This window comes from Clupea harengus, chromosome 20, assembly GCF_900700415.2.
Source record: "Clupea harengus chromosome 20, Ch_v2.0.2, whole genome shotgun sequence".
NCBI lineage: Eukaryota > Metazoa > Chordata > Actinopteri > Clupeiformes > Clupeidae > Clupea > Clupea harengus.
Window position 1 is genome coordinate 17,193,286 of NC_045171.1, and position 17,877 is coordinate 17,211,162.

The 17,877-nt window shown below is 41.1% G+C and overlaps 2 protein-coding genes across 6 annotated transcripts in view; one reads left to right on the top strand and one right to left on the bottom strand.

Moving 5' to 3' along the window:
- slc36a1 (solute carrier family 36 member 1) overlaps nt 1-15,828 on the bottom strand; it is a 45,879-nt gene extending 30,051 nt beyond the window's left edge. For 2 of the 4 annotated variants that reach the window (XR_004162628.2, XM_031558070.2), the window contains exons 1-10: nt 14,251-14,461; nt 13,013-13,119; nt 12,665-12,782; nt 12,275-12,365; nt 10,467-10,555; nt 8,394-8,483; nt 7,929-8,013; nt 5,973-6,197; nt 564-662; nt 258-424 (exon numbers count right to left, since the gene is read on the bottom strand). Coding sequence is in view for 3 of the 4 variants with exons in the window: in XM_031558070.2 (XP_031413930.1) it covers nt 258-424; nt 564-662; nt 5,973-6,197; nt 7,929-8,013; nt 8,394-8,483; nt 10,467-10,555; nt 12,275-12,365; nt 12,665-12,782; nt 13,013-13,040 (992 nt within the window). In the remaining variant the exon portion in view is untranslated. Of the gene's footprint in view, nt 1-257; nt 425-563; nt 663-5,972; nt 6,198-7,928; nt 8,014-8,393; nt 8,484-10,466; nt 10,556-12,274; nt 12,366-12,664; nt 12,783-13,012; nt 13,120-14,250; nt 14,462-15,756 lie in introns of those variants that run through there. The other 2 variants (XM_031558071.2, XM_012834374.3) reach the window with 2 other exon arrangements.
- atox1 (antioxidant 1 copper chaperone) lies at nt 14,983-16,502 on the top strand. 2 transcript variants are annotated; one of them, XM_031558073.2, is made up of 4 exons: nt 14,983-15,133; nt 15,350-15,422; nt 15,802-15,981; nt 16,215-16,502. In XM_031558073.2, the coding sequence occupies exons 1-3, from the start codon at nt 15,128-15,130 to the stop codon at nt 15,924-15,926; spliced, it is 204 nt and encodes a 67-aa protein (XP_031413933.1). In that variant the 5' UTR covers nt 14,983-15,127; the 3' UTR covers nt 15,927-15,981; nt 16,215-16,502. The 2 variants fall into 2 exon arrangements, with proteins under 2 accessions (XP_031413933.1, XP_031413932.1); XM_031558072.2 differs by having other exon boundaries at nt 14,984-15,133; nt 16,170-16,502.
- Nucleotides 16,503-17,877: the final 1,375 nt, after the last annotated feature.

Here is a 17,877-nt window from a genome sequence, read left to right on the forward strand (position 1 = left end):
AGGTAACTGCATCTGTGGCATACAAATCAAAAGTAAAAATCCCCCAAATTTTAAAGTTCACCTTCAAAGTTATCATTGACAGGAATAAAGATTATCCATGGGAAAGGATGGAGTGCCACTTCAAACACCTGAACACCTGTGTGAGAGCCCCCAGAGTGTGGAGACAGATCAATAGTAACACCTAATGAACCATGATCAGTGGGTAAAAAAATGCCCCCATCCCCTCCCTTTTGCCCCTTTGCCCCTGGGGTACTTACCAGCAGTTGGGAAGATTTAGGGTAATGCTCCCACCAATGTGCTCCCCGAAACAGAGGTAGCCTATGGTGCCGAGGCTGATGTAGAGAAAGGTTACGACGCCCATGCCCACGTAAAGGACCATGCTGAAGTTCTGCGGCTTCTGCATCTTATTCTCCAGGGGCAGTACCTGCGAGGTAAAGAGGAAAATGTTAGCCAAACTGAAAACAGATTTATTTCGGTAGTTTCTCTTCGTGCTCGGGATGGACATAAATTAAACATGTTTATGACACAATGGTGTAATATAATGTAACAGAAAACAGATGTACCACTCCGATCCCCTCAAAGGCGAAAATCGCTGTTCCAAAGAAGAGAGGGTAGTCCCTTGCATTTCCCGCCAGTGGCAGGTCGATGGGGAGCGAAATATTCTGGAAAAGACAGAAAGGCCTGACGTAAGAGAGAGTACATTGGTTGGCAGATCACACTGAAGGGGCTGGAGTTATGATTCACACTACTACTCTATTGCTCAGTCAAGAGACCCACATTTTCATCAAACATCGTGTCCACTCAAGAGCACAAAGAGTGTGCCACGCATGTTAAACAGCAATGCAGTCCATTTCCCTCCACATCATAATGAACGAAGCACAATCAAATAAATAACTACATAAATGAATACATAAATAAACCTTGTCGTTCTAAATTGTTCCGGTGTCTTCTATGCATTTTCAAGTGTTTTTTATGCATTTACTGACAATATAGAAGGCCAGGACATGTAAACAAACACATGCAAAAAGACAGAAACAGGAATATTGAAGAAAACTGTTTATTTACCATGCCTTTAGAGGTACGTCATAACATGCATTTTCATTTGTGTCAACAAAAGTTACTTACCTCACCTTTAACCAGTGACATACAGACTCACAACAACATTTTACCCTTAACAGGTATTTTACTTCTCATTTCTATGTAGAGCATCACTGCTTAGTAGTGGCTCAGGAGTTGTGGTCTTTAGTGAAAAGTCTAGTCAGCAGCTGACATATCAGACACTTAGGAACTCAACCAGACAAGATGAACTTCCTCAAGCGGTCATGTGATAACACTTGGCTCGTGATAGCCCACTTCCTATTCCTAAAACTCTCCCAAAAGAGATTTGTTTATTTCTGAATGGGCAGCCAGTCGTGACATCCTGTCCAATCACTGGCATTGACCTTTCATTTTGACCTCTTCAGTTATCTGCCCAGCATATGGTCACAGCAGAAGAATAAGAAACATTGTGACCCCGACCCAGACACCCATTTGCAAACCCCCTCTGGAAAACTGCTTCAACCACTGAGCTCATTTTTCACAGCAGGCTATAGAAACCCATTCATTACGGCCAGGCATTTGGTGATGAAAGACTCTGAATAAGCATGGGAGAAAAAGAGAGATGTCACTTGGAGTTTTCTCTTCATCCATAACATCTAAAAGGTGTGTGTGGGAGTGAGTGCGTAGGTGTGTGCGTGTGCGTGTGCGTGTGCGTGTGCGTGTGCGTGTGCGTGTGCGTGTGCGTGTGCGTGTGCGTGTGCGTGTGCGTGTGCGTGTGCGTGTGCGTGTGAGTGTGAGTGTGAGTGTGAGTGTGAGTGTGTGTGTGCATGCGGCCTACACTATCCAAGACTCTGTCTGCTATTTTTGATTCCAGTTTTGGTTCAAATCACACTATTTGCGGTTTCATTTGTTTGCTGTTCTGACTGTTAACTGTGCCTCAAACCAAATGTGTAATCAATTCAATTCTATTAGCATATACAAACAACTGGAATGCAGTATGAATGATGCTACACAAGGGAGATATAGGGAGGGGTGAGGAACAAGCGATTTAATGTGCTCATTTATTAACATGTATTCATTGCTGTGTTTATATCCTCAACCCCATGCATTCTGTTTACTGTTTACTCTCTGGATAATCACTCAGAGTACAAAAACTCATCAGTAGTAGCTGTGAATACAGCAATGACCTTGGGTCTTAATTTCATTGACAGGCATTAAGCAGAGCAATGAGCAAAGTCCACCATGCATGGAAAAAAAGCTAATTTTGCAAAAATATTTTGCTAATTTAAAGTAACATGCAACAATTTTACCTTACAATAACAGCTTCAAAATCATTTTTGTGGTACACCGACTTGTAATACGGAGAATGGCGTCTGTGCCACTGCCACAGTAACTTTGTAACTATGTACGTAATGCATTATGGCACCACCTCACACAACAATAACTAGACCCATGCGCTAGCTGTAAGAGGAAGCTAGCGCAGTATTCTCTGTATGGACATCATGGCAGAGGCCATGAAGAAACCGAGGAAGACATTGTCAGCGGATAGGAAGAGAAAGAGAGAGAGTAACTGAGCAAGAGACCGAAAAAGAGTCCGTTTCAGACTGGCTTTTACTCGTTGACGAGAACTAAAAGTTACAAAAGGATGCAGAAGTCAGATGCCGCGCTGGCCTTCTTGCTGTTGGACTAGTCAGTAATAATTTATTAGCTGTCTTGCTATGTCTTGTGTTGCGCTTGCTTGATGTTTGGAGATGTTAGGAAAGTCGTTGACTCACTTGTTTTCATCATAAACATCCCTGCCAATGTAATTTATGAAAGGATTCGACGTAAGCTGTAACCTTATTGGTGTAAATTGTCAACAGGGGTCTCACAGAGATTTGTAGTTTTTCCAAATGCCCAAAGTCATCAACTTGTCCTGTCTAGTCTAGAATCCAAATAAATTCATCTCACGTCAAAAAGTTGAATCAATCTTCGTTAATCTCACACTAATAAGCCTTGGGAGTTGCAACCTTAAAAGCCTAACTCAGGTCGTTTGTTGGCTCAGAGTCATCTCGGAAAAACCCTTTATGTGAAATCATGCAGAAATAAAAACTGACATTTTGATGGTTCAAGCAAATAAACCTTGAACGCATAGCCACTACTTCCACACTATTCCGCACAGGCAGCGGAACTAATTGCACTGATTGCGCACACCCATGCAAAAAACCCGGTTTCATTGGGAAACCACAAAGCAGAGAAGGCCACTAACCAGGCCGCACTGCAACAACCATGACACGTACACGATTGAAGAATTAGATTTCACAATACTAAAAGATATGCTGCAATATTGAACCAAAACATGCCTCGATAAGTGGGGATAGTAAGCATATATTTTTACTTCTTATTTATATTTTATGAGAAAGATGTTTAATCATTCATTATTGATTGTATTGAGTTAAATCCAAACTATTAAAAGCAAATTGAGAATCCAAGAGTGAAATTAGTGAGATTAAGCATGCATGTTGTTATCACTGTTTGAAATGATGTATGGAAGAACCTACACTGCCTCAGCACTCAAACCATTTGCTGAAACAGACAAAGAGATTGAGTATACATTTGCAGAATATATGGCAAATATGTGAATCTGCTTCACAGGAACCTATGAGGCTGAAACCAAGGTTGGGCCAGGAGATTGGGTCCTAATCAACAGCCTCAAAAGAAAACACTGCCACTCGCCTAAGTGGGATAGACCATACCAAGTACTAATGTCAACATCTACCACAGTCAAGATAGCGGAGAGAGCCACCTGGATACAACTAACACATTGTAAACGAGTAAGCCTTCCTTAGAAAGAGAGAGGATAGGAGCTGTCTTCCTCTACAGTTTTCCAAGGCCGGCCCACTGTGACAGAAGTCCAGCTACAAAGGGGATTCTTTTTCGTCCCAAACCTGGTGAAGAAAACAATACTGTCCAGTGGGGTAGAAGAGCCTAGTAGATACTGGCAGGGCAGGGCGGTCCTATCTCTGTGAAGTCATGGGGAGTTACAAGGGAAAAATTAAACAATGTGTGGGACTTTTCATAATAACTGCACTACTCTACATTTTGGGACTGTTAGCATATTGATCACAACAGGCACCGGTCTTGGTAAAATATCCGCAATGGGGCCTGGCCAAAGATCTAGAGCTAATCGAAATCAAATCAAAGAGCTAATGACCCACTATGTTGGCCTACAAATGCAAAGTATACAAATGTGGGATGAGAAATATGATGACATTTTAAATAATTGATTTATGATGATATGGAGTGATGCTCAGTCACAATTGACAATTGACGAATTAAGAAAGATGATTTGTGATTTTGATTTTGAATTATCCATTGAAACAGATACAAGGATGGATTGATGGAGATCATTTCCAAACACTGTTAATGACAAAAAATATAATAATCAAGTGCCTTGTATTATTAATTACCTTATATGAATTATGTAAGTAGGAACATGGATTTTCTGTGTTTCTGCGTGTGTGTAACTTGAATATTAGGTGCCACTTAGTCTCCACTTGTCATGCAAACTGCCATAGTGCACATATCTCACCAATGGCCTGAAGTGCACAGATATGTTCAAACTGCAAACCTGTTTTAATCAACCCATTGATGATGGTGACGGTGATTGAGTCCTAGGTTGAGGGTGTGGGTCTAATATTTCCCGATATGTACAGTTGTAATTCTAATTTATCTAACAGACAATGTTAAATAGCACTACTATTCAAGCCATCAGTATTATTGTTGCATAGAACATGCCAATTGATGTTAAGTGAGCATGGTGTACAAGTGTAGCATCATCCAGACATATGCACTTTCAGACCACTAATAACAGTTGTACATGTTATGTGTGTTTTGAAGTACTGGTAATAAGACAAATAAAACAAAACTATTTTACATGCCACAATATTGTTTGCCTGTATTATGTGTAGTTTCATCATAATTATAGAGATTATATACAAACCGAGGGACTACTATTTAGTAAAATTTTAACCTATTATATTTGTATTTGAAGAAAGAACCAGGGAACAGGGAGATTAGATCTCCAGAGTAGAGGCAAATTTGAGCACAATAACTACTGAGGCATCTGTGTGCGCAGTAATCTGGGGAAGGTATTCTGCTGTAGCATGTTTACAGGCCTTCCTTATCAAACACAATACCTTCAGTACCTTTCAGTCCGATTGACTTTTCACCAAAACATCGCACCACTGATCATGTGAGCTCTTCGTGCAAAAGAAGTTTCCATAAAATACAAATATAGATGATATTATATCATTATGAATTGGTGGAGTATTTAGAGATACAGAGCAAAGACAGATCTCTACCAAGTACAGGCTATGTGACCACAGTCTTACCACAGAGAAAGGTTGATACAAAAAAAAAAACATTCAAAAGACTTCCAAAACAGCAGCAGATCTGTGGTCACTGTACAACTGGTGAAACTGAGACAGAGTTGCAGTTTCTCCCTGACTGTTGAAAAGTTAAACAATTCTCAGACATAATTTCAAATTCTAGCTCACTAAAAGACACAAATAGAGAGAGAGAGAGAGAGAGAGAGAGAGAGAGAAGCTGCAGTCAACAGTAGTTCATGGCAGTGTTGCAAGACATTGAGGAAGCATTATACTTGACCTATAACCAGAGGAAAGTGTGAGAACAAGTGTGATGTCTACGATGACTATGATGTCTACATTTAAAGAGAAAAAGTGTGTGAGAGAGATAGAGAGCGAGAGATAGAGAGGGAAAGAGAGAAAGCCTGTGAGAAAAAGGGGAAGAAAGAGCGTATGTGTGTGAGAAAACCCGTGTGACTGACCGAAAGTGTGATTATGTGAGCCTGTGTGTGTGAGCCTGTGTGTGTGTGTGTGTGTGTGTGTGTGTGTGTGTGTGTGTGTGTGTGTGTATGTGTGTGTCATCCATACCGTGAAACAGTAGTAATAGATTAGCACCAGGCTAGCAGCCATGACGAGGTTGGCGAGTGTGGAGAATGGCGCCAAAATACTGAGGTTGCGTGTGAACACTAGCAGGATCATGAAGGGCAGGAAGCTGAGCATGTAGAGCCGGGAGTCCATGCTGGGAACCATCACTGTGGTCTCGTTGGTGTGGCTCTGGCAGTTCCACGTCGTTCCATTCGCTGCTTCCACTATCTACACATGCAGTAAAAGAGCACAAGCAGATAGGAGAGAATAAAAAATGTAAATAGGATTTTATATGTCTCCCTAAACACCTGACTCAATGATATGGGCTTTTAAGGTCTGGATGGCAGGCTTCTAAGCTGATTATGTCACAAAAAGTTGATATTCCTGGAAAAATGTATTAGAAGGCTCATGTGCAGGATACCAGAGGATTCTAGATTTGCATTTGCATTTACTTTCTACCCTTCTTCTCAGAGCTCAGGTGTTTTTGCTGCATCTAGTGGTTCCTCATTATGTGGGACCCTGCATGAGAGCTGATTAACCAACGAAAAATCCCCAAATCCTTCGTAATCATTCGTGAGAATTAGGCAGGAGACTCAGATGTGTGGGAATCTACTCTGTGGGAGCCTACAGGGGGACATGGACCACCAGCTGCTGCAATAAAGTTCAGACTAGAGGATGCTAAACAGCAGCACAACACTGCCCTCTAGTGATGAAGCATCCAACAACACCATTTATCCAAAAACACCATGCATTCAAAGTAAACATATATCCAAAATTCATATAAACCTCACAAAAAGTTTGTAAACGTTATTTCGGTTGATTATATATCATTGGAAAGCCTGATTAGTCACCTTTACAACGAGGTACAACTTGTAAGGATCGTGCATTCGTGGAATGATCAACACAGCTAATCGTGTCGGTAGCGGCCCCAAAAAGTGTGCCAAAATCCCCTGCAATATTCTTCTGTTGGTATTCACTCTCGTTTTGAGTTGCTTGGTGGATTGGATGATTGCGCTCTCCCACAGTAATAAGGAAGGAAAAAACAACACATATTGGCCATTTTTACACTTTATTCATCAAAGGGGGCAGTGTCATGGTGTGGGGCGGTATCTCTCTCACAGGCAAAACAGAATTTGTCATCATTGAAGGCAATCTGAATGCAGTGAGATATCGGAATGAGATTCTGGAGCCAGTGGGTATCCCATATCTACAGAATCTGGGACATAACTCCATCCAACAGGATGACAACGCTCGCCCCCACAGAGCCAGGATCTTCACAGAATACCTCCAGAATTTCGGAGTGGAGAGGATGGAATGGCCTGCCGTGAGTCCAGACCTCAACCCAAATTGAATACTTGTGGGGTCAGCTTGGGCGTGCTGTACGTGCCAGAGTGACCAACGCAACCATGTTGGCTGACTTGCGACAAATCCTGGTTGAGGAATGGGATGCCATCCCACAGCAGTGTGTGACCAGGCTGGTGACCAGCATGAGGAGGAGGTGCCAAGCTGTTGTGGCTGCGTAAGGATCTTCCGGGCGCTACTGAGGTCCCTGACAGTGTAAAATTAATAAAGTGTCAAAATGGCCAATATGTGTAGAGTGCAATCATCCAATCCACCAAGCAACTCAAAACGAGGGTGAATACCAACAGAAGAATATTGCTTAGGATTTTGGCTATTTTTTTTGGGCCGCTACCCACACGGTTAGCTGTGTTGCTCTTTCCACGAATACACGATCCTTACAAGTTGTACCTCGTTGTAAAGGTGACTAATCAGGCTTTCCAACGACATAAAATACAATACCAATTGGTTTTATTAAAGGGGAGGAATAATCGACCGAAATAACGTTTCCGAACTTTTTTTGAGGAGTTTATAACGACAAATTGGCAACTGTCAGATTTTGAGCTGTTTTGGTGCAGTGAGTGCTGAAAAGAATCCGGTCGTCGTGGAGACACTTCTCACCTGTTTGACATTGTCACTCAGAAACACAAAGTAGACACAGCAGAATCCCAACTGAGTAATGATCAGGAACAGATTCACCACATGTCTGATAGGCACAGAACAAACAAACAAACAAACATACATAATTCATTAAAAAGAAAGGTTTTATTTATATATTTAGTTCGTTATTTTTAAAAGCACAGAGATTTATTTATTTTTTAAAGAGAAGAGATTCTTTATTACATTTCTTTGTTCCTTGTTTTCAGAGTGAATGACAGTAATGATGCAATTTCTGTCATTCAGTTCTGCCTCGAGGACATCACAATTTTGACTATAAACAGAACCTTTTAACATTAGCTGAGGAAAACATTCATAATGATTCTAGCATAAAAGTAAAAATATAAATTCTTATTTCAGTAGCAGTTGGAGAGGTTTACTTAAGAGAGGGTTTTGCCATTTTTAATAGCCTCATCCCTTAGATTTTACCTTCCCCAAACGGAGTGCCTCCTCAACCAAGAAACATTTTCCATGCCATACTCCATTGCTTCTCCATAATTTAGGAAAGGTTTGCCCATCCTAAGAGATTTGGAAACAGGCACAGCATTACTGGCATATAACTACTTTCTGCTGGTGAGTAAGTAAGTAAGTACATCACTGAGTTAACATGCGTGGGTTTTTTTCAATGGGCACATACAGAACATTTCAGGGGCATGGACATTTTAAAGTTTTAAAGTGTTTGAGGCTGATCACTGGAAAACAGATGCAACTTCCTGCTATTTTAGGAGCATGCACTCAGTAATTATGGTTTAGCCACACCACAATGAGTAAGTATTCAAGTATTCAACGGAAGTGTGCAGCATGAGAACTTGTGGGTTTGCAGGCTCGCATCACCCCGCAATGCATTATTAAAAACAATGCAGTGAAAGGCGTTAGACTGGTTTGCTATTTCAAACCCACCACACCCACTGATATTTACACCACTGACATTTACACCACCTTCCACAATGGTTTTCCACAGATGCCTGATGTTAAATAGTGTCCACCTTCTTCCCAAAACATCCTGATTTTATGACTAATCTGAGGCCAAAGGCGTGGATAGGAAATCTCCCTTTGCAGACCTGTAGTCATTCCCCAGATATCACTCTGACATTATTGGCAGTTCCATGCAAAAGTACTGTTTGGTTAGTGGGTCTTCCTGAGGTTCTCCCCTTCTTCTATCTATCCCCCTCTGTCCATCTCTCTCTCCCTGTCTATCCCTCTCTCCCTGTCCATCCCTCTCTCCCCCTCTGTCCATCCCTCTCTCCCCCTCTGTCCATCCCTCTCTTCCCCTCTGTCCATCTCTCTCTTCCCCTCTGTCCATCTCTCTCTTCCCCTCTGTCCATCTCTCTCTTCCCCCTCTGTCCATCCCTCTCTCCCCTCTGTCCATCCCTCTCTCCCCCTCTGTCCATCTCTCCCCCCCTCTGTCCATCTCCCCCCCCCCTCTGTCCATCTCTCCCCCCCCCCTCTGTCCATCTCTCTCTCCCTCCCTCTGTCCATCTCTCTCTCCCCCCCTCTCTCCCCCTCTGTCCATCCCTCTCTCCCCCTCTGTCCATCCCTCTCTCCCCCTCTGTCCATCCCTCTCTCCCCCTCTGTCCATCCCTCTCTCCCCCTCTGTCCATCTCTCTCTCCCCCCCTCTGTCCATCCCTCTCTCCCCCTCTGTTTCATTTAGATATCACTATACTATCAGTTACTCAAGGCGGCAGCAGCAGTTAAACCTAAGCTATAATGATACACTCATCATTAATATAGTTCCTGTAATTGCATGAACTGGTATAATTAATATAAAAGTAACTAAATCAAGATTTATCACATCATGGACTAAGTATATTTCTGTGTGATGAGATTTCTGTGTTAAACACGTTACTGGCTACATCGAAGATTTTCATGCGAAGGCCACAGTGAATACTATTTGTTCTTTAAGTACAGTTGTATACATTGATAGCAGATTACTTATTACCCATTACCATATAAGTTTTACATTTTCATGCCAACGAATACATTTCCCCTTAGATTTGACTGTCTCTTAAATAAACATTGTTACATGGTTTTGACTACCCACTACCATGCATATGCCAACACCTTTTAAAGCATTATCAGTGGAGTACTACAAAACTGGTAAGTAATGAAACCTACAAACTTAAAGAACTGCTAACTTTTAGCTGCCAAAACCTAGCAATTCAGTAGCCAATTTCTTCAAATTGTGTGAAATTCTGTCCATAGGGGCCACTACAACTGAAACATTTCAATATGTCAAGAACTACTTAAGCTAAAATTCCACACCATTATGTACGTCCAGTTTTACAGGAACCATACGAAAATACACACAAGCATGAGATGATCAAGCCTTCACATACTGATCATTAATAATTTCTTGAAGATACTCTCAGTTGCTTGCAGACTAATTAAATACTAGTGGGCCCCTAGTGAACGGCCTCCACTTTATAGGGCGTGAAAGAATCTGTGCACAAGCTACGTCATAGAGAGGAGAAAAGTATGTCATAATAGAGGGGCATACTCACTTGGCACTCAGGTGATGAGAACATTTCACAAGTAGGCTCATGCAGTGTATGGCCACAATCCCCAAGACAAACAGACTGAGGGGACCCACCTTCAAGAGAGACAAACAGAGACAAAGCTCAACATCAGACGACAGCTGTTGCTATGTATGGGCTTAAACCAACTCTATTTGTTCATTTATTTATTTTCCAGAAACACACCTTTTTGGAGTACACTGCTCTAGTTTTTATTCATTTGTGTCAGGCACAATCCACGCATAAGCAACCATCTTAGTCATAAGTGCAACTTGTGACCGCACCTTCTAGATACAGTAAAAATACAGTTGGCTAGTCAAATCCTCAATTTCCATAACTAGCCAATTTAATTTAAATAATAACGTCTAGAAGGTGCGGTCACAAGTTGCATTTATGATTAAGGTTAGATTAAGGTTAGTTTTGACTGCATAATGACACATTGTTAGTCTTCTACTTCTTTACTGACAAAATTCCACACAAGACCAGCTATTAAAGCAACACTATGCAACAATGTGCCTCTTCCTGTAGTATGTTTTTTATGAGCAACTACTTTTGCCATCATCTTCAAATTAATTTTGATTGAATATGGTCATGTGGAGGACAGATAAACACACACATCATTCACACTGGCCGTCCAGGCTATATGTAGTTCTGTGGTTTGGGCCGGAATACCCCGGGAAAACATAATCGCCAACAAGAACACCAGAAGATGCCAGTTAGCTTTTTAGAATGTTAGCAATCTTTTATATTTTCTGGCTGTGTTTGCAAGGTTTTTGCATGCCTTAAGGTAGGTAGTTGCTAGCTTTAGACCAACTCCATAATGCTTCTTGAAACAAAATGGGATCATTCTCCAGTCCAATCGTCTCATAGAGATATTTCAACTCCACCGGTAAAAGTAATACGTGTTCACAGACTAAATGTATTCACAGAAGTATCAAGGCAAAATTGACTCTGAAATGTTAAAAAAAGACTAGATTTGTCACCATTTGTTGCTGAAGCATCCAACTAACCATATAACCTCCTACTTTGCCATATTGTAGCCTTTTCTGACATTATTGTAAGTGAAATAATCAAAGTGAGTATCACTGACTATGATCTGCTAGGGTTTATTCTCTGTGCTCCTCCGATTACCTATCTATTTTCTGTCTCCGTCATGATATAGCAGTGGCCAGTGGGTACAGAGCTGTGCAGTGTGTAAATCTCCCTCACCTTACCAGAAGTGCTAGCGAGACACCAGTACCTATGTGTTTTAGCCTCCTTGCTAGCATACCCAGCTCAGAGTATGGGGTTGAGTCCAATGTGGGACTCGATTTCTCACAATGCCGGTGACACAGACAGATTGGTGGCAGCTAAAATCAATTAGTATTCTGGACTTCACGTTGTTTATAACTCACATTTTACCCTCATTTTTTTGTTTCAGTGACTTGCACTTGCGTGAGTCACCATTGAGAAACATATGACTCACAATTTAGAATCAGGTGAAATATGTGAATCAATGCATTTCTAAAGCTTGCCCTCAAACTGGATCAATCAATTGTGTTTGTTAACTAGATCTCAACCGATTTCACTATAAAAGCCATCGCTTCTCACATGGTTACATATATGAGAAAACATATGACACCAGCTACAATAAATTGTAGATTTGGTACATTTATTCAAGATTGGATGTGACTTGTCTAAAGTAGTGTCTGTTATTATAAATCCACGACAGTGAACTTGAGTGAGGCAGACAACACAAGCATTTTATACATAAAACCGGCTAATGCAATTTAGCTTGTTTGCCTTAGTAGACCCACCACAATGCCAGCATTCTTCACAGCCAGAGGCAAGCCCAGTAGCCCTGTGCCGATGTTTCCCTTCAATAAATGGATCAAGGTCTGGAAGAAACTGAAGCAAAAGCAAAATGTAATTTCCCAGAGCACACACACACACACACACACACACACACACACACACACACACACACACACACACACACACACACACACACACACACACACAATACGACTTACTCATTGCCAGTTAAGAGTGTAATCACTAACAGAACAGGTAATGGCTCAGGTTACACACTCCTGCTATTTTTAAAACCCTGCATAATGTCTCATCATTTCTGGGGGGGAAAACTAAAATAGTTTCTGCTCATTCGAGCCTTGAACTACAGATAATGAATACAGAGAGATGCTTACGAGGACCCAGTTCTTCCGCCGATGCGCTCGTACTCGTTCTGGACCCTCAGAGGGCCCGGCGATTCTGCAGGCTGCTCTTCCTGCATGGGACTGTCCTCTATCCGGGAGAAAGGCGGACCTGGAGATCGTAGGGGCACATGCTCAGACGCCATCTCGGCAGAAATGAACAGCTGCAGAATGCTGCTCTAGTCTGGCCCCGCCATAGTTAAACACTCAGGCCACACACATATTTATTCAGCTTAATTTTCTGGCCAATAAAAAAAAGTCACAGACATAAGACAGGAGGGGAAGTCACACGAAAGCGAGAGAGCGGAGGAGAGGCTTTCAGCGAGGAGGAAATTGTGTTACCATCGTGATAGGTGATGTCAGAGGCCATGGCTGATATGACGTTTCGTGCGTCTGTTGGTCAGTTACCCGACTTTAAAGAGAAGACGTGAGAGGCCCCACATCTAAAACTGCCGTGGAAATGGAGAAAAGAGAAGCAGGTCGGTTTCAGTTTTAAAACGAAAAGGAAGTTTTAGATTAAAAAAAGATGTTGAAGTTTAGGTATAGTTGTTGTTTATTTTCTGTACAGTGTCTCAGCTAAGGTGAATATAAACAACAATAAGGATTTAGGGGACACAGTACACACTAAATAAGACATAGATTAAGTGTTTTGACCATAGGATTTTTACCACATTTTGAAATATCATGTATTTGCCCTGAAAAGAAAATAGTTCAAATTTAGCACAAACACTCATAACTGCCATTGCACAATGAAATGTACTGATTAGACATTTCAAGTTGCTTAAACTCCAATTAGAGAGGGATGAAATACAAGATGTAGGCTTTTCAAACTTAGCCTATAACATTTTTCTCTGGATTTTAGAAGTAGACTTTAATGCAAATTGCTTGCCATTTCATTGAGCTTTTCAAGTTTTCTTCAGTTTTATACCAGGAATGCCTCCATTGCACAAGATTAATAAAACAATTAGCCTACATCCGACCAAACATACAAGATGTGCATGGAAGTGGCAATCCAGTCTGATCTGTGGGCCATTTAGATTATATAGCCTGTCATGTGCACAAAACCATTGAAAATCAATCGCTGCTGAATAGTCTCAGGTCAATTTGCCACGTCAAAACCAGGGTCACGTAGTCCTCTCTCTGGAGCAAACAACGATTGTCTCATCGGCGACTTCCATTTTCACTTATCACCATGACGGCATCGTGCGTTCATGTCCTTATGGTGCAGTAACGTTATATCTCCTGTATTGCCTGATTAAAGTCTCATGAGGCACATCAAAATCACTGACAGACGCTGATAAGCTGATAAGGTAACTAGTGCGCATTGCAAATTGACACGGCGCAGATAATAAGCCAGGATGTGCGTGTCAACCGAAACTAGAGCACATCAGAGAAGTAGCCCGTCTTTAGGCAAATGCTAACTGTCTTACATCCATACCAATCTAATATCCCCACTGATTTGGTAAGCTCATTTAATTCTATGAGAAAAGGCGCTGTGTCCATAGTCGTGCTGTAAACACTATGGGGTCATCTTAAGTCGTTTTCTCAAGTGTTAAATGAATGACTTGGCGGTGACTTACTGCGCGAAGATCAGCTCTGTCAGAAGCGTCCTACAATGCAAACAACAATATCCCAAACACATCCCCTACGATCAACAGCGGTGTTCATTCTTACACTCCATGTTAAATCCAGATAGTCGAACCCATCAGACTCCACTCCCAGAGCTGGTTGTCAGCCTGTGATTCTCGCGTTTCCTGAAAAGTGCACAATGTGATCACATGACACGGATATTGTGCCAGTCAGCTGATACGCTGCTGTATTTACCAACTTAATATTAATAAAATACCATGTTGAGAGACCATGTTGTGTACAAACCGAGGCATTTCCAATGCCATAAACATTTCCATTCCGGCGTGTCATTTGCACTAATGAATTACACTGTCTTAGTCTAAAACTGTTTTTCATCAGAGTTAGGAATCCATTGGGTTACCTATAAATAGACCTATATTATTACATTTTTGTCATGGATTCTGTTGTTATACCATTGTCACGAAACATTTGATGCTATGTAAACTCACGAGATTGTAGCAAAGTGTTCGGTAAATTACTGCGCTGCAACAATGAAGCTCCTGTAAGGGGCAGTGGGCAAAGACACAACTACTTGCAATCCATGTAACATCAATTACAATAAACTTCATAGTCAAAACCAAAATTCCTAACTAAAAAGGTTGCTAAAATATATCCACTAGAAGTAACAACCCCAAAGTTATCTTCAGAAGTATAGGCTACAAACAAAAAATTGCGTTAATAAGATGGAAGGAAACTCGTGATGATCCCTAAAACCAGCCGGTTAGACTCTCGTGTGGTGGAGCACCCGCTGATAGTTACAACACAACCAGTAGGCGACATATAGTTGTTGGTCTATGTACTTGGTGCCCTAAATAAATACCCGCGACCATGACCGTGAGTATATATTTCAGTACTTTGACGTTTATATTCATCACCTTTCGATTTTGCTTGAGCTTTGCACGCTCTGAAGCTAATGGTTAAACTGTGTCAACCGTCTATGTTAGCTAGTTAGCCAGCAAGATAGATGTGATGACTAATGTAAACTTACTCGATTTTGAGATGTTAAGGAACGTGATTTAAGAATGCCATTGTATTAAATTATTTCCACAGAAGCAAGAGTTTTTTGTCGATATGACCTGTGAGGGCTGTTCTGGAGCAGTCACCCGTGTTCTCACAAAGCTGGGTAAGGCTATGCAGGCTGTGCTATGTGCAAGGATACCTGAACAATATTGACATGCAATCTCTATAAACCAGCGTGAGCGTAATAGTTATCGAGCAACACAAATTCTGCGTGCTGCAGTGTTTTGCAAAGTGATGATAGCCGCACCGCAGATTGTATATTCAGTGTTGGTACATTGCGTACCAAGAGTCGGAGCTAGGGTGCTGCTAAGATGATTAATAGCTCACACAACTTGATATAAGTTCATATTTCCTACGTACTTTGCTAGACCTCACCTTGACGCATCTATAGACTCATTATAATACGAATAAAGGGAGTTACTCTATTACCACCTCACCTTGAGAGTCACTTATGTCCCAACACCTGCTTTCCCATGCTCCAGGTGTGACGTTTGACATAGATCTGCCCAACAAGAAGGTGTTCATCGAATCAGACAAGGATACAGATGTCCTTCTGGAAACACTGAAGAAGACTGGGAAAGCTGTGAACTACATCGGCCCCAAATAAACCTAAAATGTTCCCTCAATTTTTATGAGAACCGGTGAAATGCCTGCTTCACAAGGTATAATGAACTTTTCCTAGTTAAATCAAGCAAATATGTATTTGTGCTTAAATACACATGATTGTGAAGCCCATTGAACATCCATAATAATATCCCCTGCTGTCATTTATAATTCCAATGTGATGGTTGTTACTGGGCAAAGTAGGCCTATATGTAATGTCTTATCTTGATTCCATTTTTAATTGCAGATCGTCTTTTCTTTTTGTTCACCTCTGATTGATGTTGACACGAAGAACCAGGTGGAGAGCTTTGATGACACGGGAAGATGAAGGCTTGTCACATCACAAGGGACCACTAGAAGATCTTTCAAGATTTCTACCTTTTTTTAATTGGATCAGTTGATAAATCAGATGGAAAAACATGAATGGGCATGTGACAGTAACATAGTTAGTTTGTCATGCCCTAGGGTTGTTTGTCTTGATGTCTTAAAATTGATCCTCTAAATCAGAAACAAATTAAACGTAGTCCTCTGAAAATGTAACGAATACAATGTTTACCCAATATAAAATGAATTGAGTCTACTTTCACTTTTTTCTTGTTTTTTTTTTCTTCTTAAATAGCCCTCACACAGTGCAACACAATAGTATACATAGGATATGAAGAGAAAGCAGAGTGTGGGAGAAGTAGGTCAAGCAGGGCCAGGTCTGACTGTGACCTTTCATTACCAAAATCCATGTCTGGGGAGAACAACTTAAAAATGTAAAGGGACAGAAGAAACCTGTCTCTGATAACATTGTGACTGTATGACTGTACTGGAGGCTTTCCACTGACCTCAATGAGCACCATTGCACTGTCATGTGAGAATGATTGCTCCTACCTTTGAACCAAACCATCATAAGGTGTAGAGAATTCACTCAACTAGCTAATCATCTTCACGGTCACCTGCTCTGAAGCCGAATTCCTGTGCTGTCGTCTCCAGATATGTGTGTAATTGCTGTGTAGGTCCACAAGACAGAAATGAAGAAATGTTTTGTTTCAAAGTCCACCAATGGGGGGCGATATTTACCAGAGAGAAAAAAATAACTTTGTTCTTGCTGCTGGGGTATGATTTAGACTTCCACAATTCACTGTGGTTACCCAATGAATCTTTAAAAAATAAAAAGAGTGAATAAATAATTAAAACATACAATAAATAATCAGCTATCACATAGTCTATTATTATAATGAAAGGGCATCTATGTTGGTAGTACAGACTGTCCGTTGTAGCTGGTGTCGATCATCGGCTCAATCAGATTGGAGCTTTCAACCAACCCCAAGGTCACAGACACCACGGAGGCGTAGAGCAGAGTAGCACAGCAGATGTAGAAGGACCAGCCCAGGTTTTTAAACAACTGGGGATTCAGCAGCTGGATGGATACCATGAAGGCTATGATGCAACTCACACAGAAAGCAACTGTGAGAGATTGAAAGACAAAATGAGAGACAGAAATAGCTGAAATTTGCTTATATTTTCACAAATGCGGAGTACAAAAGAAATGTAAATATTTGATTATAAGGTAAAAAAAATAAAACAAAAATGAATACAGAGAAAGTAAAAATATTATAGCATCACATTTTGCACTATCCTTTAAAAGTCCCAAATGTTTCACTATGCAAAATCTGCTTTAAAAGAATAGAAAACCCATACCTGAAAAGCTGTTGAGAACCAGTGCAACAATTGCCCTCTTTCCTCTCATGACAGCAGGGCGTATTGCCATGAGGGCGGCCAAAGCAAGCACACAAGAGCTTGACAGAAACATCCAGCTCAAGCTGTATGATCCTAGAAAAAAAAGAAAAAAAGGCAATCTTGTGTTTGGTCCCCCATGTTACAATGAAAGCACACTTTGTTCAGAATAAGAATGGATCCTCTATCCTCTCTGTAATTGGCTTGAATTGCACCCCACCAGAACCATTTCA